We start from the raw sequence: 25,316 nt of genomic DNA, 5'->3' as shown, positions 1-25,316 counted from the left end.
GACGGGAAGAGAAGGAAACACCCCGCTGGCCTGGAAAGGGCTGAGGCTGTCCCGGCAGGGGCCAGCGAGTGCGGGGCGGCCCGGCCTGGCACCCGCGTTCCCCGCACGCAGCCGGCGCAGGGCGGGCACCGCGGCCCGCTGGCAGCCCCGAAGGAGAGGGCCGGGGCGGGCGGCGGGACTGACGCATGCCGGCCGGGGACGAGCCCGGGGGCACCCGCGGGGGGGAGGAACGGCGGGGCCCGGCCCGGAGGGAAGGGGCTGGATGAGGAGGAACGCCCCGCGACGAGAAAGCCCTTCCCGGCCCCCTCTTGCGCCGAAGGGGAGAGGAGAAAGACCCCGGGCCCCCAAACACCCACACGGAGGACCCGGGCAAGGGGAGGGACGGCGCCGCCGCCGCGGCCGGCAGGGAGGACGGGAGGCGGGGAGGAAGGGCGGCCTGCTGCCGGCGGAGGGGTCGGGCGGGCGGAGCGCCGGCGGAAGGATACGGCGGGAGGGGCGGGGGCGGGGGTGAGGCGGCCCGGAGGTACAAGCCCCCCGAAGGCGCGGGGGAGGGGCGAGCGCGGAGGCGGCCCGGCCCGGCCCGGCTCGGCGCAGGCTCCGCCGGGACGCGCCGCTCCCGCCTCGCAGCAGCGCAGCTGGGCCGGAACCGGGCCGGGAGGAGCGGAGCGGCGGCAGGAGCGGGCCGCGGCGGCAGGAGCGGGCCGCGCCGCCAGCGCTCGCCGCGGGACTTTGCCCCGAACCGGGCCGGGACCGAGGTGCGCGCGGGCCGAGACCCGCCGGCTCCGCGGCTGAGCGGACCGACCCGCCCAGGGCCTCGCCGGCAGGCCGGGCCGCCGCGCCCCGCTCTAGCTCGGGCCGAGGCGGGACAGACGGAGCGGCGGGGCATGGACCTGCGGGCCTAAAGGCGGCGGCGGCGGCGGGGCGGCCGCCCTTCCCGACCCCCCTGCGGGCGAGCCGGCGGGCGGGGGGTCGGGGCGGGCCGGCAGCGGGACATGGGCCCCTGCGCGGCGGCCCTCAGGACACCGGCAGCTGGCGGGGCGCGCCGCCCGCCCCCCGCGGGCGAGAGGCCGTAAACAGCGGCGGGGAGGGGGGACCCCGCGGCGGGCGGGCACCCCCTCCTGCCGAGAGCGGGCCGCGGAGGCGGGCGCGCGTCCCCGGCGGCGTGGGGAGCCCCGCGAGCAGCCGGCCCGCGCCGACGCTCCCCCGGTCTTCCCTGCCGGCCTGCCGCCTGCGCGGGCACCGGGGGTTCCCCTCCGCGCTGAAACTCCGGACCGGTGAGGATTGGTTGCTTCGGAAGACTTTCTTTCTCGGCACGCGTTGCTCTTCCCCTCTTCCTTGGGGCTGAGGGAGCACCGAGGGGAGCAGCTCGTGGTTTTTTTTGTTTTTTTGTGTTTTTTTGGTCTTGGTTTGGTTTTTATTGTCGGAGTTTTTCTTGAACATCCCCCACACCCCACTTCCGTGGTCTGGATATTCTGGGTGACTGCAAGAAGAGTTTTGGAGTTGTTTTGGATTTTTTTTTTTCCTGCCCTTGAACTGAATTTGTCCTCTGTGCATGCCTCTTCTGGAGCAAGGCTGGATCCTGAGCCTCAGTGCATGTGGGGGGCAAAGCCTCGCTAATATTCCTGCAGTAATAGTAAAATGTAAATTGGATAATACGACTTCTTGCCAAAGGCTCCAATGAGTGGCACACAGTCCACAATCACGGACAGGTCAGTATAAAACGACGTTCCTCTTTTTCCCCCCACCCCCCCCTTGTCTGAAGTCTAGGCTCTTCCCAGAGCTCGTTACTTTGCATTCTGACTTCAGTGACAGCGTGACAGACAGGATCAGAAAAGCGGGATTAAATCTGAGTTTCTGGGAATCAGTACGTACCTGGGGTGGCTGACTGTCAAGGCAGCTAGGTTAACTTTGAAGCTGGAGTTTTTCAAGTCTATCTGCCTTGAAGCCTGCCAGGCTGACTCTGTAAGAACCAGGGATTGTAATTCAGCTTCCAGGATGGGTTGGTGCTGGGAGGAACACCAAAATAAACTGTTTCTGCGAGAAGTTAAAGCAGGAAAAGTGACAAGAGTTTAGGATACAGCTCGAGCCTGAACTGGGAAACCACGTGGAGGATGCACTTGCTTCTGGTGAGGTCAAACATTGTAGCCTTCCAAAGAGAGGTCACTTCAGGTGAGGACAGGAAGGATAGTTGATGAGCAGGAAGGTCTGCTAGTGTCTACGCTAACATAGCAGTAATCTGTTCCTTGCTTTAGATACCTGCTCAGGCCTCTGGGCTTCTCTGCAGGTGCTGCCATGTGCATTTCATTAGCAGCCTGGGATTCTCACTTGTACTGGGATGCTTCCGAGGCAGGGGAGAAAATTTATTTTCTACTGTGAGAAAAAAAATCAAGTAGGAAACCTCTTATGTGCTTTTGAGACAGCAGTATGGAATGAGTGTCTTCAGGTTTTTTTGATGAGAGGAAAAGATACCTTTTTTGACACTTGTAAACTGAAAAACTTTTATGTTTTTTATTATATTCTTGGTTTTGTGTATTTGGTGGTTAAGGTGCGAACGTGTGTGACAAAGGCCTCGCTGCTTAGACTTTTCATGACCAATACAAGCATTTCTGGCCCAGGAGAGAAACCAGGGCTGGGACAGAGGGATGATGCGTTTGGGTGCCCGAGATCACCTTTTAGACTCCAAGTGTGGGCAGGAAAGAGAGCGAGTGTAGTTCTCGCTTACGCTTAGGCCTTTTCATGACTCCACAGATCTTAACAGAAAGTACAGTGCCTGAGCAGTGCGAAAGGGCTCTAGTACAGCTCAGAATCACATATAGTCTGTTTATGACTGTGCTGTTCATAGAGTACTGAGTCTTTGAAATGAACTGTGTAGTATGTTTGTACTAGCAGAGCAGGTGACAAATGAAAACTCTCTAACTTTTTTCTCTTTTGCAGTGCATGTGCATGAGGTATTCTTGAGTTTCAGGACATTTTTCTTCTGTACCAGACAAGACAGTGACAGTAAAAAGAAGGTGGCGTTTCAGTGGCTTTGCGAGAATTTTATCATGTATTTAAGAGTGTATGTCTTAGGCACGTTGCAAGATATCAAAAGGAACGACAGGATTTCCATACCAAGAAGCAGTTGAGTGATGCATGGAAAGGAAAAGCACGAGGACAGGGAATTTAATTTGCTTGTTAGTAAAACAAAATACTTTCCATTATTGAATGGAACGGCCAAATTGAAAATGTAACAGAGGCAAAAAATTTCTCATTTCCTTTTGCTTTCAGTCATGTCAAGAGGATGTTTCTGTTTGGTGTTCCATTAAGGTTCTGGTTCAAAAGACTTTTAATGACAAGTAAGGAGCTGTCTCCACAACCCTGACAGTCAGAGCTTTCTGGTGGTGGGGTTGTGCGGTGGTTGGGGGAATGCGGAGAAGCAGGGCCTGGCCTTGCCACTACTCTTCACCTCTGGCCTGAAGGAACCCCAGCTCTGGGGGTATGAAGGGAATTCGGTCGTCATGACCCACTTATTCCCTGGCTGAACCTTTCAGCAGAGCGCCAGATATGATGGTGGTGCGTGTTGTCATCATGTGGACGTCTGCTTACTAGTGTCTGGAGCAAGACTGCTCCGTTCTATCTACAGCATCATGCAGGATCTGGAGGGGAGTGTTTTTCGGTCACTGTTATCCTAGCAGTATGTTGGTGAAAAGCTTGCTTTCCCATTAGGCCCAAGAAGCCTCTGTATTGCCTCGTTAAATCCAGCTCTTAAGCTTGGATCATAAAGCAGGTGCAATATAAATAAACTTGATGCTTCTAGTGTCGTTAGATCTACATGGTATAAATCATATGACATGTTAAATTCTCTCCGTATTTATCAGTGACCTTCCTTGGTGGGTTCGAATTGGGAACTGCCCTAAAACAGAAAAACTCAGCTTGCATCTGTGCCAAATGGTATTATGAATATAATAGGGTAGCATGGGTCTGCATTTTTCTCCACATTAGCTTTACATATTTGCATTTTACATATGTATAGCTGCTTAAATCCCTGTTACAGACAGCAAATATTTCCTTTTGTATCCCTTCAGTTTAAGATGACAATCATACCGTGTGTTTTGATAGCTGTTTGATATTTCCCTTGTCCAGGTTGCACTTGTCCCGTCCTTTGTGTTTTATGTCTTTTACGTTCTTGTTGATGATGTCATGTATGGCATTAAAGTATGTGTAAATTAGAAGGAATGTATGAATGGCCATTTCTAGTGCTGTTCTGTAGCCAGTATGATAAATTATTTTTTCATTAAGCCCTCTGCATTTTTTTCTTCTTTTTTTTTTTTCCTCATAGTGTTTTCTTCTTTTTCCCAAGACAGTTCAATGGATTTTAGTGTCCGAGACTGTGCTGAAATACAGTCATGCTAGTTCACATCTCATATGTCTGGGATAATTTTCTCTGTGGACCAAACCTTAACCTAGTTGATTTTGACAATGGTTATGCTTCATGCCTGAGTTGGATTCTGTTATCCAGCTGGCTCATGAAGTAACATCGTTTTCTTGTCTCTTTTTCCTCCAGTGTCTTAAGACTTGAGGGAAGTGAGTGCCTGGGGGAATACCAGATATTAAACAAAAAGACATAACAGATGTTAAGACTTCTGAGAGTGTAATGACCGTTCAGCAAAGTTACTGAAGAAGCATCTGACACGTGCCATTCCTGGTCAGCTGCTCAGCGTTTGGAGAAACGTGTAAAGGGTGCTAGCAGGAAAAAGACTATCTTTTAACATAGTGCTGGAGATTTAGAAATACATAAGCAGAAAGTAGTCCATGGTGCCCTGCATGGCTTCTGATGGTATGAGAGAGTCAGACTTGAAGCAGTGACATTTACTTCCTCTTCTTTCTTGCAGGGTGTTCTTTTACTTTGTCAGCTGCTTCTTTTCATAATCCTGTTGCCCAGTGGACCATATCAAACAATTCATCTTCAGCCTTATTGCTCTGCCACTTTATGTTTGTAAACATTTACACCCTCTTAATTTAATCCTCTCTTAGCTATGCTGTATTTATTTAGAGGCCTCCTAAGGTGGCATTTATCTTGCTTAACTTAATAAGCCTTTGAGGTAGACATCTCTATCTGCGCTGTTTGTCTAGATTGCCTTTACAGTTAGTGGAAGAAAATAGGCGCATCTAGGGGACCATTTCTTATCCTAAAGCAGGTATCTAAAATTGGTCAGGTGAATGACAAAATGCCTGCTTGTTTTCATCCAGCTCTGGATTTAGGTGAGATTTGCCACACCTTTTAGCCTAAAATTTCTAATTTTTTTTCTTTCACAAATTCCTGTCTAGTTACTAGTGCCATGTTGAATTTTTGTTGCTGGATCCTGTTTTGGGCTGTCAGCGTGAGGATTTTGGAAGGGGAAGATTGGACTACAGGGACCATCTAAGGCTAGCTTTGGGACCTCACTCTGGGTAGTTGGTGGCTGGGTAGGGTGTGTTAGAGGAGGTGTTTTCCTGTTACTTCTGTGAGACTGCATATGAGTGTGCCTGCATTCACTCGCTTCGGAGCTCTTCTGGCCCAGATGCACTTGGGCAGGCCGGCTGGCTTTGGGCGTTGCTCTGTTCTGCCGTTTGTGGCAGGCGACACATGGCCGAGCGAGATAAGGGTTTTATTCTTTGCAAGGACATACTGGGGCCGGGATGAAATTCAGCCATTTGCAGGCTCTGGTTGGCCACTAAAGGATGATCAGAACTCTGCTGTATCCTGTTATGACACTAAAGAAACATTTGTATGCAATTCTTTTTTTTTTCTTTTTTTTTTCCATAGTAGTTAACTTTATTTTTCTTCCTGTAACCATTCCAAACATGCTGCAGAGTTGAGCAATTGCACGGCTGCAGAACTTGCTTTATGTTTCATTCTGTTTATTAAAGCGCAATAAAAGAATGGAGGCTCTTGCTACTTTTGCAGTACCTTGTTGAGGAACTGATGACTCTTCCTATGCAGTTGCTTGCAAATGAGTTTTATTTATAACAGTGCTGTAGTTTCTGTTGCTATGATTGGAAAATTAGAGAGGTAGAATTTACACATAATTACCTTTGAGAGGTTTTAATTGTTGATTTGCTCCTGACTTGGTACTAAAATAGACTCTAATTGTTTCTTATCTGCTTAGATGCACTTTCCCTGTCTTTGGCTGTTTGTAAGTCCCGGTAGTAACTGGGACTTCTTTAACTGTACGATAGGAAAAAAGTTTTAATTTTTTTCCAGCAGGGTAAGAGCAAGAACTTCATAGGAAGTCACACCTTAGTGTTTTTGAGTAGCTAGATGTTATTATCGTGCATTTATTTAATTAGTAGAGTTTGTAAGATCTAATGTTTATAGAAAGTGAGCTGCAGCACAATGTCTGTTTCTATGGACTAAAAAGTGTGATAGTCATCGAGGCAAGTCATCTTGTGCTTTCCATCGTTGTGCCTTCACTATGTTTCCAAATTAGTAGTTGACGTAGTCTATGCATAAATTCATTTTTTATTTTGCTTTTATTGAAGCTGTCAGAAGAGAGTGCTGTCTAATGTTTACTATTGGCTAGGAAGCAAATGCTACCAGTTCATGCTGCATAGTTTATTAGGGTTTTTACTGGAGACAGAAGTTGAGGTGAGCTTGATTTTCTAGTTTTGAATAGAGCTGTGGGCGTCATGATTATTTGGGTGGAGGCAGGAATGATATTTCATCTGTTAGCCGAAGTGTATAATTCTCTCTGTGCACATAACTCCTATTATGGCATTTATTAGTGTTTTGAATTGATAGATTAGGAACGGTACTGGGATGTAGGCTACTTCAGTTTTAGACTTTTAAAAAATCTTGTCCAGATCCACAGGAATCAGGGCGCGATAGATTTAGCAGCAAAAAAATACTCGCCAGAGCTAGTTATGGAAAGCCTTGAGGGTATGACGGATTGCGTGAAAAGTCTGGAGAAATGGTCTGGTCATAATCTGAGCTCTTCGGATACCATTCCTCTCAAAGTAATATCCATAGAGGCCTAGGTAAATGTGAAACATCTAAACCCTGCTGCAAGATTGAGGGACCTCTTTGACTTTTCCAGCCTGATGCAGTCTGTTCTACAGAGAACTCTTTGACTTATCATGGTAGTGTTTGAGTGCTGGTAGCACGTTGACACAACTAATAACTGTCACGTACGGATTGTCCTCTGTGTTGTGCTCCTCCCTTTTCTTCCTCCGGAATATTGTTTGCACATTGGAGTGCTTTAAGAACACTGTTCTGTTTTGTTAATGCCTGCTGCTGGCCTGTCTAAAGATGCCTGAGAAGAAACGTGCATCTTGCCCTTGGAGCAGAAGTTGCTGAGGTCACTGGTGAGCTTTGTGGGTGTTAATTCGTGATCTTCTCGGACCAATCTTTATAAAACTGACTTCTGTATTGATGAGCATGACACATATAGGAGAAGAGTTTCTTGGTCCTTGAGTGTGGCAGCATTGACCACAGTCTCCCTACTGGGAGGCAAAATAGTCTTCCAGTTACTCTCAGAAATATTGTGTATCATATTGTAAAAGTAGTGATTTAGGCATTGAAGATTATTTGGCAGTCCATCTGAAGGTGGTGTAGAGCATTCATGTATTTGCCTGGGGAAAGCGGTGCAGACACCTGTACTAGTTATTTTACATATTTCATGACTATATCCCAAGATCTTTTGATTATTTCAAGAAGTGGGGTCTCCTAGTGAATTTGTGCCTTAAGCATTTTGTGTGAATCCTGTTCAGCAAGTAGCTTCAGTGCCTGCTGCTGTTTCCCGGCTTTCCCAAGCAGTTTTGGAGTATAATCAACAGGATTTTTGACGTTAACCCTTTTTTTTTTTTGTCCTATTTTTTCCACAGTGTTCTGGGTAGCATTGTTTGCCTCTCATGGTTACAACTGTCAACCCCCATCCTGGCTAGCCCAGTGCTATAGCTTGTAGTTATGCAAAGTGTCTCAAAGAGGAGCAGTGTTTGCCTTGGTCTGGAGACTGAATTCTCCATTTAAACCTCTAGGTGGTCCTTCCGGGTCACCGGGGAAGTATGTCGGCTGTGCTGCTTGAAAGATAAGCTTAGGCTCTTGCTTTCAAGGCTTTATCCTCCAGGTTTCTTATTGAATGCCTCTTCCTTCCCTCTGAAAATTAGCAGTAGGACTTATTAATGAATCCCATTTGTATTATCCTTGAGTTTCTAGACTGGGTGATCTGAGATGCTAACAAAAATGCTTCTTGTAGCATTCCTAAGGATCCACAAATATTCCTCTGCCTAAGCACTCTCCCTTCTTTCACTCTAGTCCTGATATTTTATCTGTTTTGAGATAACTAGATCTTTCTTGTGTAAGAGATGTCGATAGCACTAAGAGAAAATAGGCTTGAATGCATACTTTCTGGTAGGTGATGCTGTGTTCTGTTCTGTGGCCCTGTTCTGAATAATTTCTAGGTTTAAAAAATAGAAGTGTTAGTTTACGTCTCAGCTTGATTAAACTAAGGGTCAGGAGCCTGGATGTAGATAATGTCTTAACGTCAGAAGAGAGGGCTCAAAATAAGGATAGGGGAAGCAGTAGCAAAGTAATTAGTAAATTGAAAAGGGATGTAAAACCTGCAATGTTTGATTAAGAATGTACAAGGGATAAAATACAAGGCAGGATACATACAAAATAGGAACAGCATGCTTGGAAAAAGACAGGAAGAAACAAGGTTTACTCATTTTTCTTTTAAAAGAAAACACTTAAAAATAAATATATTAAAAATGACAGGAAAAAGCAGTGTCCTTATGTTTAAAATGTAAGCATAAGTATAAATAGTAAAAACAAAACAAACAATGTTCAGACTGTGACATTCACAAATCGTCTACTAAACATCACTTATGCTTTGTTATTACTCTGCATCCTTTCCTTGAGTATTTTCAGTATTGTGTCTGTTTGACTTCTAAGCCCAGTGGGCAGGAACCCTTTCTTGTATAGTTGCACCATTTAGCAAAGTCTGATGGTAAATAAGAAAAGTTGCTGTTTAGATTTGTTGGCAAACGCTTAAATATGGCTATTTTAAGCTTTGTTTTGACAACACTGAAGCTTCTGGGCTCTGTGATGTCAGTTGGTAAGGTACTTCGTTAAATTGCTCTGGCACTGGAAAAGCAAATTAATGGTGTCCTTCCTGAGGCTGAATACCTGAGGTGGAAAAGATCCTAAGGCATAGCACGTGAGTTCCTGTACTTGAAATAATTTGGTTGTAATCTGTCTGGATCATTGTCATAGTAGTTACTTGGATACTGTCAAATGTCCTGCTGAAGATAGGCAGTGTCCCTTGCAGGACTGGCAGGCTAATAGTGTGTGCTGTCCTGGAAGTGGCACTTGGGTCTCAGTTCATTTAAGGGTTCAGAAAAACCAAAACTTTTATGATCAGGGAACAGGGCTATGTAAAAGAGGGACTGAACTGCGTGAATTGAGCAAAAGGGCCTCTTTTTGGTGGTTATAAAGAAGTTGCAGTGTTGATGCTAGAAACCTAAGGAAGAATCCCCAGGTTATGGGAGTTCTTGGTTGCTCTCAGTTTGCACAAGAAACGTGTATGCAAGGGCAAGACTTGAACTGGTTTCCATCTGCTCCTGAGCTCTTGAAATACGTTTTGGAAGTCTTCAGAGATATTGGTGGAAATCTTAATTTTATCCAAGTGCCTGTTCTTCCTTGAAACCCTGAGTAGCAGCACAACTATTCTTGTTTATGTGAGAAGCTGATCTTGAATATATTTGCAGATTGTGAATCCTGGTTTGTGGTATCACAGGCAATCATTTTACCAAGAGCTTGGGTGACTTCCCAAGATGAACCAGTAACCTATGAAGAGTTAGATACTCTCTTATGAAGAGTCCTGAGTGAGCTGTAGTGCTGGAACGGGGTTGGAAGGCTTAGGTGGGACCTGAATTGACCTGAGCAAGCATTTCCCAGTCTGGAGGAAAAGACCCATCTATTTAATAAAGCACTAGACTGATCCGAGACAGGTACAGTATTCTGAGTCCACCACTCCCATAAAGATACAAGCTTCAACCTGCAGGCTTACCTAAAGTATCTGATAGCTGCTTGAAAGTCTTTTTACCCTGTTATGCTAGTGGCTGTTACTGTAGCTTATTGGCAGCATATCAGACAAGGCGTCTCCTCTCAATGCTCCTGTGGCACAGAGGCACCATTGCATGCTTCTGTTGTGCCCAGATGCAAAAAAATATTCTGATGATTAGGGACTGAGATCAAAACTACCAGAAAAGTGTTGGGAAAAGGGGAAAAGAACAGAATTGAAGGAGGGAAGCTATAACGAGCGAGGAGAAAAAGGAAACAGGAAAAAGCTGCAATGTAAGACATGAGAAAGTCAATAGGAAATGAGGGAGAGAAATGGGAGAGGTGGTGGCAACTGCCAGATAGGAGAGAGATTTCCTGTCTGCCAGTGCACTCTGAAGGCACGTGTCAGCCATAAAGGACTAAGACCTGCTGGTGTAAGGCAAAAAACCCTGACAAGCCAGGGCTACAACTGTGTTGAGTTTTCTGTGGAGGACTGAAGACATGTGTTGGGTGTCTGGGAGTACCTGTCTGTTTCTTGAGGAGGCTGTGCAGATTCTGTTCGGGACCAGAAAACTCTTTCAGCTGTTTTAGTGCCTTCTAAAGTTTGTTCTGGTTTGAGTGTAAGTCCCATGTGACAGTATTTGAGCCATGACGCTAGTAATTCCTGTTCTTCTGTTAAGTGGCTTTCAAAGTTGGTGCTTGCAAGTAGTAAAATAATGTGGTTTTCTGATCTGTGTCGATAGGATATTTTCTTCCGCCTTCTAAAAAACTATGATTATGTGATGTCCCAAATTAGGGAGTAACTTCGGCCAAAAGTAAGCTGTTCTTCTCGGGTCGTTTCTGGTTTTAAAAGAGTGATTTTCCCCACTGCTGCAGACTGCTGTATAGCTATCTAACCTAACTTAGGTAGATAGCATCATAACAACTTCAAAAAAATATTCAAGGGGAACTATAATAGAGAGAAGGGGATGAATTTATATGATGTGAACTCCCTAAATGTAAGGGGGAGGGAATCGTGGTTTATCACAAATACTTCTGTGTCAAGGATAAAAGCTCTTAGCTTAGAGATCTCATAATGATGAACTGCAGCTCTCAAGCTGGCAATTTGTTCTTGCTGTCTGTTGAGAGACACAAAATGATAGGTTGTGGTTTGCCCTGCGTAGTCCTTGCGGTTTCAGTAGCGGAAGTGGTTCATGTGGGTGCAGATCTGATCTTAGCAAACCAACAAGCTCAATCATTTTGGCTGGTGAAGGTGGTATGGGGATACTGCAGAGAGCGCCATTTGAAATTGTTGTGGGATTTTCTTTGTTCTAAGGATGTGTCAAAGTCTGTAGGGCACTGGTAAAATGAATACCTTTGTAACAGACTTCTTCTCTACCCTTGAGTTATGATAGAGCGTTCAGCAGTAAAAGAAGATATCTTGTAAAAGTTCAGAAATGGGTAAATGGTCTAAAAGAACTTTGCTCTGCCTCTGGTTTAGTTGCTTCAGTGATAGGTGCCTTGGTGTGTGAGTCTGAGAATACCTACTCAACAGGTGGTAAGTACAATGTTGCCAAGCTCGGCAGCCATTTGAGTAGTATTGAAAGCCCCAAGTTTCCCACTCAGATATGTCAGGTCTATGAAGTTATGTAAAATGCTCAGCCCACTCACATTATGGAAATTGTTGTGAGAATAAAACCCTGTAATACTAGGGGGAAAAAAAAAGGGGGCAAGCATACTTTTCTGTTCTTCCAGTGTGGAAAGATGTAGGAATGTTGGTGATCGCTTCAAACGCTAGTGTTGTTTACTTTGGATGTTAACCAGTGGAACTTCAGCTGTATGTATTGCATAGCAAACCTTGACCTCCTCTCCCTTTTCCTTTTAGTAGATTTATTATCAGGTTTTGCACTCAGTGAGACATTAACTATGTTTTTTGGTGTCTGCACCTGTTCACCTGTGCCTTTGACTCCCCCGCCACACATGGGGTATCTGGCTGTGCTCTGGCCCTAGTAATCCAGACACACAGTCCCTGGTTTAGGCCAGAAAAACACTTTATTTCCTGGTAGTGTGAAATGTGCTTGCCCTGTTGTGAGATACAGTAATGCTGCCTGGCGGGTGCCAGGCGAAGGGGAAGAGTTGCTGTGTGCTGATCATGGCTTGTTTTGACAGTTAGCACCAGCCTTACTGGAGGAGGCTCTTTCTCTCAGCAGAGCTCCTGGGTCACGTGTAAAGCAGAAGCGGATAATTAAGCTTAGCTGGAAGGGGGAGAGGAAATAGCCTTGCAACAGGTTTGAATTTTGGGCAGCCTGCAAATCTAAATGCTCTTGCTGGAATTCAGCCAGATGGAGACAACCTGCCCCTTTCCTCCTCCCCCCTGCCTTTTTTTTTTTAATTTTATTTTTTTTTTAATCATCATGGCTCTGTGCCTGCTGGGAGGCAGCTTCACGGAGCCTGCTTGCTTACTGCAATGACAAGAACATCACAGTAGCTCGGAGCTGAAAATCTTGCTCCATCTGTTGCTCTTCATATACAGAGAAAATGGCTCCTTCAGATCTATAACATGCTGCTTGGAATATTGATGGGTTTTGATCAGTTGTTGGATCAGCAAATGGCTTCAGAAACTTGCTGAAGTCTACTCCACCAAAATAAGTTGGTTCCTCTGCTTTTATTAGGAAGTGGGAATATATTTTCCCCAAAATAAGTGTTCATTTAGAGTGTATGCAGGGACTTAGGGTCTGTCTTTTTTTTTTTTTTCCTTCTTTTTTTTACAGGAAGTGTCTCTTGGATCAAAACTGCAATTGGCCCTGAAAGAGTATTTCAACAGCTAGGTAAAAAGGAAAAAAATAACAAAGAACATGCAAATAATGAGGTGGGGTTTGGGTTTTTGTTTGTTTGTTTAAAAAAAAAAAAAGATTTGTAATTGGTTGTGAGGACAGGCACAAAGGGACTCTGGACACTTCAAACAAGGACTGTTCTGTTCAGGGACCTTGTTTATTTAAATCCCCATGTGAAATCTCTTCATCTTCTTCTCAAAGTTGTGTTTGGATCAGTTTGCTGTGGTAGTAAATTTGAAATACAACGATTAGCTGTATGGCAATGAGAAGCCTACTCAAATATCTGGGACCCAAAAATGGAAAGCTTGTTTCCTGTGAGATTTTAAGAAATACTTTTCTCAGTTGTGCTCAAGCTGGTAGCATTCCTGAAGGTGGTTGCATGTTCTGAGAATCCATGAGCGCTGCATCCTCCCTTTGTCTGTGTCACCTCTCCAGCTGTGTGCGCACTGGATATAGATGTCAGGCTGCATGAATCTGGCACGGGAATAACAGATCTGTGGGGCAGCCCTTTGTCAGTGACAAATACTTTGGCTGTCACCGTGGCCCCAGGATCTGTTTCTCAACAGCAGTCAGCCCAATTCGGTTGCACGATAATGTGCAGGAAGAAATGCCCAGTAGCAAACGAATTTTGTCTTGTAAGATTGTGATCCGCCTCTACTCTCCCCTCCTCTCTCTTTTCTATCACGTGGCGATGTTTGCTTTAGATTAAAGCACTTCCGTTGGCATCCTGGTGGTTTCCATGCTGCAGTGGGTCTGATTACGTATATTCCATTTCAGATGCCGGGCAGAAAATACCTTGGGAGAAATTGCCTTACTGCAGGCTGTTCACAAATTTAAAGAAAACTGTATTTCCCTTACTGATTTAATGCACTGAGTACTGATGTTTTGCTGGTGACCAGTGCTTAATTTTTATGTTTGCAAGTTTCTTGCATATGCAGTAACTTGAATAATCTCAGTTACTTAAACTCAGCTGTTGGTTATGGTGATAACACATTTTGTTTAATTCTGTGAGGATGTTTGTGGACAACTGCTGATGGGTAGTGAACATGTTAAGTTAATACAGTATAGCGGAAATTGGAGAGGGAGGTCTGTATATTGGCATTTGGAGCATGCTTTGATACAACACTGAGGGAGTTGTGGTTTCTTGCAAGCATGGATGACTCTCAGATCTAGCTGATAAGAGCAAGTATATTAAAGTTTCTGTAGGTAAGCTGGATGCATGCTCTGCTTAAATCAGAATGGTAGTACTTAATTTTGTGTATTTGATGATCAAGTGTTATCTGGAAAGCAGCTGCAATTACTGTGTTAAAATTTGCCTGGTTTTAGCAGTATTGCCCCTCCAGAGGCTGAAGCAGGAAGTGTCTTGTGAGGCTGCAGCAGTACTCAGCTTGTGAGCAAGTACTAAAAAATTCAGATGAATCAGCTACCAGGCCCCACTGAAGTGCTGGCCTGCCTCTTTGAGGAAATGTACCATCATAATTACACTGGTATAACTAGCTATGGGAACGCTCTTGCTTTGGAATTTCAAAGTAAGAGGCAGATGCATTGTTGTAGTTACAATGGTAAAGCTTTCTGTCAAGATCTAAAACCTTTTTCTCCCTGCTCATCTCCTGACCCCTTGCATGGCTTTGGTGGTGTGCTTTAGGCATGATGATTGCTGTGAAGGGGGAGATGGAGAGCCCTGGAAAAGACAGTTGATTATGCATTGGCTTGAGGGCAAAGGAGAAATTGTCAATAGGACAGACTCTGAAATAAAATTAATTCTAGGGGAGATAACTCAAACTGGTATTTGGCTCATAGGCAATGTCTGGAAACACTGCGAACTCTAAATATCGGTGGTTGTATGTTCGTTGTCTCACTGAAGCAATGACAGAATGAAAGTACGTTCTAGTGCATTAAAGAAATGGATTTCTGCCTTTTCAGAGGCTGGGGCTATGAATACAGGTATTGCTACTTTGCATTTTGTTGGGGTTTTTTTGTTGGTCGTGTCCATCCACACCCCCCCGCTTTTAGAATTTGGGAGTGTAAGGCTACAGATGTGGAATACTTATATGTGTACTGTAAAGCTGGGGCAGGATGAAGTCTGTGGTGAGTTGAGAACAACCTGCAAAATCCTTTGGAAAGAATAAGTCAAGCTTCCCCCCTCCTCCTCAGCTCTCAAGATATAATGAGCAGTTATAGATGTTTTTTAGTCCTGAAAGTATTTATTGCTGAAAATTTCCAGCTCTAGAGTGTACCATAACAAGGTATTCAGTGCTAAAACCATGTAATTTGTCTTGGGATTTTATCTCTTTGAATTATGACACAATTTTAGTAACAGTGTTCAGCAGTTTGCTATGAATGAAGTAGATTTTGACTTAGAAAATGGAGTATCCCTGTTCTCATTTTTTCTCTCTTTCCAAATTGTCAACTATATGATAATTACTTGTCTCTCTCTTTAGTTTAGTATGCTGTTTTGGCATTGATTCAAGTTTGAATTTAGTGACTGGCATTATCATATTTTGGAGCTGGTTTGGGGGGGTGCTTTTTTTTTTTCATAGCAGGCTTACTGGAATCGGTTGAACTTAATTCAATGACAGGATAAGCAAAAATTTGTTTAGATAGGCGGTTCTGAAATGTTTAATGCCTTCTAAAATTGTTCATGGTAAAAGATCAAGGAAGGAAACAGTATGACCTTTTAAATGAAGCTCCATGTATCCCATTTTCCTATGCCAGAAGTCAGCCCAGACAATGAGAGTGTGAAAGAATTAGGGTTCTCTTTCATAAAGGATATTTAACTTTTTGCTTTTACAGATAGGTATTTTTTTTATTGTGTCACAGATTTAGCAGACTTTACAGCTGTCCTTTAATCAGTTTCCATATTTGTACTAGAACTTTTTTATTTTAATTACTGTCTGTAGAAAATTGTCCAGTAGCATGTTGTGTGTAGAAAATGGTGGGTCCTTCTGTAATTTTTTCTTTTCTTAGCAGATTCTTTACTTCAGTAATATCTGTTATTAGTAAATGCTTGCAGTTAACAGTTGTGCTTAAAGTTTTAATGACTTCAGTGTTTTCTTTTTTTAAGATGATTTTTTTAAGCACCACATTTGGCTTAGGGTTAATGCAGCCATGCATTAAAAACAGACAGATGTGGTTCAGTCTTCTAATGATTGACTCTGTAAAGTAGGTTGCCAGTCTAATCCTAACTTGTGCTGATATGTGCTTTTTAGTCAGCTGGCTGCAGCCCGGAAGGTGGGTTTTGTTCAGAGCAGAGCTAGAGGATTTGTATGGTGAATCATTCAGTGAGGTGCATAATAAATTGTATCTCAAGCGATAGAGAGCTGTTGTATTTTCTTATCCTCTACCCCTGCTTTTGTATTTTCCCACCCTGCTCAGTTTACCAATTTCTCTCATGTCTAAATCATCCTTGCTTTTTCCTTTGTGGGTAATACTACTCTGGAGCTTGTCCTGCATTTGATTTGACCTCCTCTTGTTTCTTCTATGCCAGTTTTTAAATTGAATTTTGCCTGGAATTCTACAGATGCTGTCCCTTGAGTTTCACATAGTGACTGCTGAAGCTGTGTCCACTAATGTACTTAGAAAGTTGGGGGTATTTCTTAGGGGGTTCTCACCTGGTATCTAGGATCCTAAAAAGCATTTGGTTAACTCTCTTGTAGCAAAATGCTCTGAAACCTGAAAGCTTGTGGGTCTTCTAGCTTACTTGCATGGGCATTGCTAACACTCAGTTTAACTTTCCTTCCCAAATATGTTGTATATGCCAATTATCTGTGACTTGGTTTCTGTACCTCACAGTGCCACGCAGACTTCTCTTACTAATCTTTTGAAAAAGGAATTATGGTACTGTTTTAAGATAGAATGGCTGAGTAGTGGTCAAATAATCTGCATTGTATTTCTACTTCAGCAATTGGTGATCTACTTTTTTACTGCAAAAATAATTTCCTGTTTCTGTACCCCAGTTTCCTATTTTTGAAACTAAGTTCCAGTAATTTAAGGCATGTTTCTAAGGAGCTGAAATGATAAAGGGTTTGTATATGCGAAGCAGTGGTTTTGTAAAATTATTACTTTGTCTGACGTAAGCTGCTCTTATATTGTCTACTCTGACTTGCAGAAATTCCTAAGAGGAAGCTTCTGTATCTTTAACTTCCACTGCCTATTATGTAATGCAACATACTTTGGATACTCAAATGAAATATTAACTCATTCGTTCATCAAATTGTCTTCTGTTTTCCATAAAGCATGCCTAAAGTAGCCAAACAGAAGATTTCTTAGTTGTGCAATGCTTGTGAGTTGTTGATATTTCAGGCCAATAAAAGTTTATGAAAGAACGTGATCTGTGCTGTGAAGGTGGAGAGGGTTAACTTATCCACTCCGTGTGTGTCAAGTCTGCGCAGTTCTGCACGTGGCAGAAAGGAATCGTCCGTAGGCGATGGAACAAGTGTGTGGATTCACAGCTGCAGGTCAGGCAACGTTTGTGTGCTCCTGCTGTCAGAAACTGTATTGAAGGATCAGTATCAGTTCTGTAAAGACAGAAGGTCAACAGACCAAGATGTGTCTAAAGCAAAAATAAAATGTACATGACTTGAAAATAAGGCAGCATAGGCATAGAGGGGAAAAAAAAGGTACAGTTTATAGTTCTCTTGATGATAAGAAAGAAGTGCTATTGTGAATGAAGTATGAGAGTTCTGACCTTTTTCTTTGGGGGGGGGAAGACATTCACTATACTTTCCTCTACTAAAGTGAAGTTCAATCCCTCTAACATCTTTGTGACTTCTCAGTAAGTATCTACATTCTAAATAGTGGCCCACTATCTTTGTACTTAAAAACACTCGGATGTTTCTCAGATGTGTCTAAAAGATGCAGGTCATCTAGGGACTCTGTGTTCTTGCAGTATCTTGCAAGAAATCTGACATATTTCAGCATATCTTCTTGTCTGTACTTTTATATTTACACACTCTCAAAAAAAAAAAGCATAGTAGCCTTTTGCTAGTTCCTGTTTATTTAAGATGCATGGGATGGATTTTGTTGCTTTATATAAAAGACAGGAGAAATTAACATCCTGAGCGCATCAAATGAAAGGGAGAGAATGAGGGTCAGAGCTTGTAACATACAGCTCTATAATGTATTTATATACTCTGATGGGGCAACTGGAAAGCCCTTCTGCCTATCATTTGTGATTTTTAGCGGCTAAGGAAGTGCATTGGCAAGCTTTTTGTATACTGATGTGATGTGTTATAATGTTAGGGATTAATTGATTAAAAATGCATGTATCCATCTATCCCATATCCTGATAGTACCTGAACTAAATCATTTTTCAAGAATAGATTTATTCATCCGTGCCTGTTTGAACTTCCCAAAAATTGTGAGCGAGGTTCAGCCTCTTCAGCTAAGCTGCAAACAGGATGCTCAGCGCTCAGTGTGTTGAGGCCTTGGGTTTTGTTGTAGAAACCCAACCAGCAGCGGTAGCGATCAGATGCGGAGCTGCTCTTGCTGCTCCATGGATTTTTTTCATGGGGGTGTGGACTCCGTTCCTTGGGGACCACTTCGCTTCCGCTGTATGGAGCTCTGGGAAGCTGTTCTTTTCCCATGCCTGGCTCCTTATTGGGGTAAAGGTCTGTGAATTCTGCATAAATATTTACCATATCCCAGCCTAACCAGCTGAGAGCTGCTAATACTGTTATTGAACAAGGAGAAGAGCAAGTTAAGTTGCTTGCAGGGTGTGTGGTTTGTATATGGGCAAGAAGTAAAGCATTCCTTAACCAGTAGAGAGTGTAAGGGAGGCAGTAGGGACCAAAACTGCAGTTACTTGCCAAAGAACGATGGAACAAAGATTTGAAAATTCTGGAAAGTGAAACCTGAAATATACAGACTTGTAACTTGTAGTGTGATATTTTAGAAGCACTTATTTAACGTGATTGTCTTATGTTTTACTACACTTTTTCTAAAAGAAGAATGAAATCTGGCTAAATGAGGAGGAGTTATCTACTTATTCTTTTACCATCTTTCCTATGTTCTTAGGAGAGTTTTCTTTTTTAATGATGTGGAAAGTGGCATCTCTTTTCCATGTTTTCTTTCCTTATCCTCCTTTCCTGCTATTGTCCAGGACTTTAGAAATCCCTGTGGATTTAAAATAGTGATACTACATTTACAGTCATAGCCATATCTTAGCTATCTCTGATTTCTTCTAAAAACCTGGTTGCACCAGACTCTCTCACTATTTTTGGTCAAAGATTTATTATTATTTTTTTTCCTCCAAATTGTTTTCTTCTTATGTCCTGTGGCTGAGAGAGTACCGAGGGAAGGAAATCTGGGAAATCAGAGTAGGAAGCAAGATATAAGCTTCCATTCCTGAATCTTTCTTGTTTTTACACTGTTTCCTGGCAGCTGCATTGGTTTGTACTTAAAAGGAATGCATTGTGTTGCTTTTTCCCCAAAGCTGTAGATAAAATATAAATAAAAATTAATAGCGTAAAATTGTAAGTTTATTATGTGCATAAGCAAAAAACTGCAGCCAACAAGTCTTACATGACTGGTCTGTGTAGTTCTGCAGTGATCACACTGGAAAATAATCATGTTAAAAATCAGTTATTCATATGCCCTTCCCCATTGTAAGTAAGAAAGAGAACTTTGTCTCAAGTCGTGATGCATGCCACCTTTGTGATATTTGGAGTCTGGACATAACAGGCTTCAAAAGGTGGTTGGTGCTTTAGAAAGCAATGTTCTTTCAGAAATTCAGTATTTCAGGAAAGAAGCAATCTACAGGACTAGCCCTGTTTGCTTACACCAGTCCCTTCTGTATTGTTTTTGCAGTGTAAAAGAAACCTTAGAGCAAGAAATGAACAAATTCAATGTTGGGCTCAAGAGTTCATTCTCGTAATAGTTTTCCAAAAGTGCTGTTGCTGTCCCCTGTGCTTAAATCCTTTTCTACTTGATACTTTTCCTGATAGATCTTCCTGATAGATACTTATCCTGAAATTTCGTTTGGATTCTTCGAAGTGTTTTTGACCTTGTTATAATGAAGAGAAGGCTGCAATATCTATTTCTGAAGCTTTTAAGATTGTTTCATGGTACAAATGCATTTCTTTTCCCAAGTGTTGATGCCAGTAAGAGAGTTGTTATGTTTAAGGGGATTGAAAGTTTCCCTTCTGAGGTAAAGGTATAACACAGCCTTGAAGCATATTCCTGTTGTATTCCTCCATCTGTTCACTGACCTGAATGGTTTCAAATTAAATATTTCACATGCAAAGTTCAAAAAGCAAGCGCTCTGCTCAGAGGAATTTGAGTTTTGCAAGGATATAATAAGTAATAACTCTACAATGTTGTACATATTTGTTCTTATGATTATAAAGCAACTTACAAATCTTAAACTTGTGGTATTTCCCTGCAGTAGGGTAATAATGCAGTTTTATTGAAGGGTAAACTGAGGCACACAGCTAGGGAATGTGAATTTCTGTGGAGAGGAGCAGATCTGGTTCTGACCATCCGTTCCAAGCTCTGCTTGTTGGAGTGTGTTGTTTGGACTGCTGCCGTCAGTAAAAGAGTACTCTGTGCAATGAAGGAAATGGGAAACAACAGTGTTTTAAGCAAAATGTAGTTTAGTAAAATAAGGTGTGTCTTGGCCTGCTTACATTGTTTCATCTGTGTTTCACTTAATGATGAGGAGCATTAGGGGGAAGAATTAGGAAATACTTGATTTTAAAATGTAATCCAGGTTTAAAAATATCTCTGTTTTGACACCCTCTTTATGCCTTAGCAGTGGCTGTTTGGTGCACGTGATTCTCACTCAGGCATGAATAAACTGGATATGAAGCTCTGCTCTGGGTTTTGCAATGACTTTTCCCTCGCTTCCTTAACTCTTTGTGATTTCATGTTTGCTTAAAAAAAAGTACTGTTAATTTTTTTTTCTGTGCTTCGGGTCATATACCAGGGCTCTGAAAGGAAGGGGTGCTAGCCAGTGAGTATCTGAGCAGCTGGCTATGTACGGGCTTTTTTGCTTTCCTCTGGTTACCATTTTCTTTTTGAGAGCTGACATTTTCTTTTCTGATTTGTGAAATTCCTAGAAAATGAGGAGCTGGGCAAATGTTTCAAAATACGAACCAATGAAATACAGCTTACTACTATTTAGAAAATGATAATGCATGCCACTGGAAAAGAAAGAAGCATGGAAAATACAAGCTCTGGCTGGGAAATTATTGCATGCTTAGAACCATGGAGCAGATAGATGTAGGGGTAGGAGTTGATTTCTTTGGCTTCCTGTCTGCTCTGTAATTGTAGCCTTGATGCAGTTGTGGCTTGGAGATTATATTTGGTACCAGCATGCATTGGACTGGGCAGCACAGAAGTTGTGGTGAGTGTAGTCTAAAAAATTTGGTCATGAGAACTGAGGAAATGCAAAAGAAAGTAACTACCATTAATATATTAAGTGGTTTGCTTGAGTTTCATCTTTTTAATAGGCCCCATGATTTGGGAAAAAAGTGGAATTTACTTAGGAATGGTAATTCAAATCAATCACCAAAAATTATTTTGATTGAGTTAGATGGCTTTACGGCAAAGGCTAAAATAGAGATCTTGCTTTCTCTCTTATCCTGCTGTATGTGGTGGCTTGGATGCTTGTTAATGGAGAGCCAGGCATCACACCGCCTGGGGCATGGTTAGAGCCCTGGGAAGATTTACATTAATCAAACACAAACAGACAGTGTAGCGTGAAGAAATTTCTATCCCGCTAGCAGTGCTCACAAACTTAATTAGGTTATTGGGGCAGAAAAAGAAAACAGCCCCTTCACCCTCCAATCCTTCTTCCTCAGGGCTTGACCAGTCATACAAGCTATAAGAGCAGTAAGCTCATTGCCCCCCTGTTTCGACCTCCCAGTTTCTTTCCCTGGATGACAGAAAGAGGCATGCTTTCATTCTCTCCCTCTTTCCTGCCCTCTTCTCTTCTAAAACAATACAGAGGCTCTGTTTTTCTGAGACTGCCTGCTTTTCACTTCAGGTGCCGCGGTGGTTGGGTGTTTTCAAAATGCCTGTAAACTACGTTATGTGGCACAGTGTGACCCTATAAAAGGCTGGAAGTGGATTGAAGGAAAAAATCTCGCTGCCCTATGCCAAACCTTTGTTCATGTGCCTCATGTGATGCAGTTTCTTTGATCAGTGATCTGATTTAATGACATGCATGCACATATATATATGTATATAGACACATACATGCTTACGTACCTAAATACGTACAGAACGTACATATCTATGTATTGTATATACATAAATACATATGTAGGTATATATTGTTCTGTCCTTCAGGACAGTTGGAAATGCTAAATTTTAAAATCCTAGCTCTCTTCTGCTTTCTTGTTGCATGCAGTCTCTGTGGGATGTATGTGGATGCTGTTCTCTGTCCATTAGCAGCGCAGCATAGGGCTGCAGCTGATGGTGGTTGGGAGGAGGTGGGAGAGAAGAGGTGGAGTTTCTTCCCTTCCCTCAAGTGGTCAGTGAAACAATCAGGCAGATGCCTCTCAAGGATATCGGATAAGCGTAAAAAACCCAGAAAGCTTCCAAGAGGGGTAGCTGGACTCCTTGGAGAGGACTTGGTCTTGGTGTACTCCCCCTGGAAATGGGCCTTTTGGATCTCCCTGTTCAGCTGACTTTGTCTTGTGAAACAGGTAATATCTGAGACCCTTTGTTCCTTTTCTGTGATATATGAATATACTGAAAGATGAGCAAATAGCTTCCTTGAATGGAGAGAGAGGATTTTTCCTTTAATATCTGTTGGAAAAAGGGAGGGAGGGGAGGTGTTCTCTTTTAGGTTGTGGGGTTTTTTTTCTCTTAATAGCTGCTATGTGAACCTTAGTTACTCTTTTGTATTTTCATTGTGAAAATGGCCAATTAAATATGCTTGCTGTGAAAATCTGTGCCTCGGTGTCTCAGCTCAAGAACAAAGGTTTTGACAGCTAGGAAAGAAGTCTTAGATGTAAATGCACAGCACTACCTTCTTTCCATTTCCCAATGCTGAATTACATACCAGCATGCTAGCAGAACCTTCTTGCCAGCTTTTGCAGTCTAAGTGAATGTGATTTTTGATAAGCTGATATTTTATGCATGTTGATGTTAAATTAGCTATTGGTGTTCAAGAGTGTTTGACATCTATGTCATCTATGAGTGTTTTGGGTGTTTTTTTTCTGAATACAGTTTTCTCTGATCTTTTCCTTTTTTGGGGGTTTTATTGCAAAGTGTTCTAAAAATGAAGCAAACTGCATTAGTAGAGGATAGTCACAATGATGGTCTGGACAGTACTGTTGGTGCAGAATTGAGACAGCATTAAGACAGTGACAGCCATCAGAGCACTGAGAGACTGTTCTCTGTTTCCAATAGTTTCTGCTAACATATGGGTATGAGGATTTGATGTAGAAGGGCTGTGATATGCTAAACACTGCTGGGGGTATTTGTTTTTTACATATATTAAAAAAAGGCTTTTTACACTTTTTTTTTTTGAGTGGATACGCTATAAAGTGGTTACTTCCCTTTGTGGACAGATGCTTGTTTTCCAGGGGAGCAGCACTGTAGGTGGCTCTGACATTAAGAGGTAATTGTCTAAAATACTGAGTGACAATCTGCAAGTTATTGCAAGCTCTGCTGTCACCTAAGTCAGTGAGAGTTGGCAGTTCTCAGCGTTGTGCCTGTATGAGAAGGAGGTACAAAGAACTGGTTTAAGTGAAGCGGGTGGGGAAATAACTTAAAACTGGTATTGATATTTCTGATAGCTTGGTTATCTCAATACAGCTGCCACATGTCTTGAGGAATTTTGCTGCCATCACCTCTTAGCAGCTGGTAGGTTTCCTGAGTAAATGTTTTTTCTTTTCTTGTATTTTTATTTATTTTAAGAGACCCAAGAGGAAAATACTAATACAAACATATTCGAGGCCTATTAATAGCAATGTATTGACTCACATGTTGTTCTCAGGATCTTGAGCCATTTTACAAGTACCATGGCTTCGCTACTGTTTTTTTTCTCTTCCATTTTATAGTAGAAGAAACAGGACTTCATGTTACTGTGAAATCCTAATCCTGTGTTCTGCTCCAGTCCTTTACAGTTGGTGTTTCTGGATTTATCCTTTAATTTAGATGAAGGGGAAGATGAAATGTGAAGGAGCAAAGCATGCCATGAATGCCTGTGTAAATTTTTTCACTTCTCATGCAATGTATGCTATGTGCATATTTTGTCTTATGTTTTATAGGCGAGACCTGCATTTCAGGGGATAAATAATAGGTTCGCGTATCACAGAGTTCTCTTTATTTTTCTTAGGCCATGTAAATAACTAAGATAGCTTTAACTTTTAGTATGTAGCATTGCTAATCTCCCTATATAGTTCAGTTTACATCACATATTTTCTTTTTTTTAAATTCTGACAAACTGAGATGTATGGTTGAGAAACTTTCCATGGATAGTTTTAAAATATGAGTTAATGCTAGGATAGAAACCCTCTTGGGAGGTGTTGAAGCAAGTGAGGTGAAATGTTCAATTGGTTGCATATTTTTAATTTAGTCTCAAATAGTTTAGATTTCTATTGTCCTTGATGTTTGCATCTACATGAGTAAAACTTCACCAGCAGAATTGGCTAGATTGGAAGCTGTGAAGGACCAAGAGCTAGTAACACACTATACAGGTTAAGCACCAACGTGGTAATGATTTCTTGGTCCTCTCTGTGCTAAAGCTTTCGTTTGTAAAATTGTGTATCCAGTTTTTCCCTGGTGTAAATTAGGCCACTGGGAGCGCTTTGCCTTTGGGTAGTTTAAGACATATTAGCTGTAAATTAGTTTATTGCAGCTGGCAAATATTTAGACGCTTTGCAAAGGTCGTAAGGGTGGATGTTGTCTGCACATCCCGTGCAGAATGGGTGTAGTTTGACCAAAGGTGCATGACTGGGTGGGAGAAGGAAAGGCAGGGCTGCAAATGCTTTTTGCTTGAGTGTCTGCTTAGCTTTGAACTGATAAATTCCTAGTTCTCATGAGCAGGCAAGTCTTGGGTTTAAAGTGTTGGCATTACATTTCTAGACCAGTAAACGCACATTAACCTTTAAAACAAGCTAACCAGAGAATTGAGGAAAAATTTAAGACAAGGTGCCATTCTTGGAGCTAAATATTTTAGTCATGCTGACCTTATTTATCCATAGGAGCAACTTATTGAAATTTTGCGTTGTACAGTAGGTCAGACAAACGGCTAATATCTTTTTATTATATAAATCCATAGGTGAAGGTGTTGCTGAGCTATGGAGTTCCTGCTAATGTTTTGAAATTGTAGTAACATCTGTATCAAGGTAAATCTGCAAATTAAGTCAGACGTATTCATAATGCTGAGGAGCGGAAGAACAACTTAGCCTTCTTGGTTCTTTAAAACATCTTTTGAAAGACGTGTTGGAGGAGTAGTAAATATGTCTTAATGTGGATACTTTCTTACTGGTATCTAGCACCTGAGCTACATTTATTAGTTACAAGCT

General features: G+C 42.5%; 1 protein-coding gene across 4 annotated transcripts in view; it reads left to right on the top strand.

The window, feature by feature from the left end:
• Positions 1-536: 536 nt before the first annotated feature.
• Positions 537-25,316, top strand: part of ARHGEF12 (Rho guanine nucleotide exchange factor 12) — an 81,646-nt gene continuing 56,866 nt past the window's right edge. For 2 of the 4 annotated variants that reach the window (XM_072884824.1, XM_072884822.1), the window contains exon 1: positions 537-1,709. In XM_072884824.1, the coding sequence (XP_072740925.1) occupies positions 1,678-1,709 (32 nt within the window). In that variant the 5' untranslated portion in view covers positions 537-1,677. The remainder of the gene's footprint in view (positions 1,710-25,316) is intronic. The other 2 variants (XM_072884825.1, XM_072884823.1) reach the window with 1 other exon arrangement.

Source organism: Ciconia boyciana, chromosome 20 (genome assembly GCF_034638445.1).
Source record: "Ciconia boyciana chromosome 20, ASM3463844v1, whole genome shotgun sequence".
Lineage (NCBI taxonomy): Eukaryota > Metazoa > Chordata > Aves > Ciconiiformes > Ciconiidae > Ciconia > Ciconia boyciana.
The sequence above is the reverse complement of the archived record's forward strand: the minus strand, read 5'-3'. Positions and strand labels throughout refer to the sequence as shown.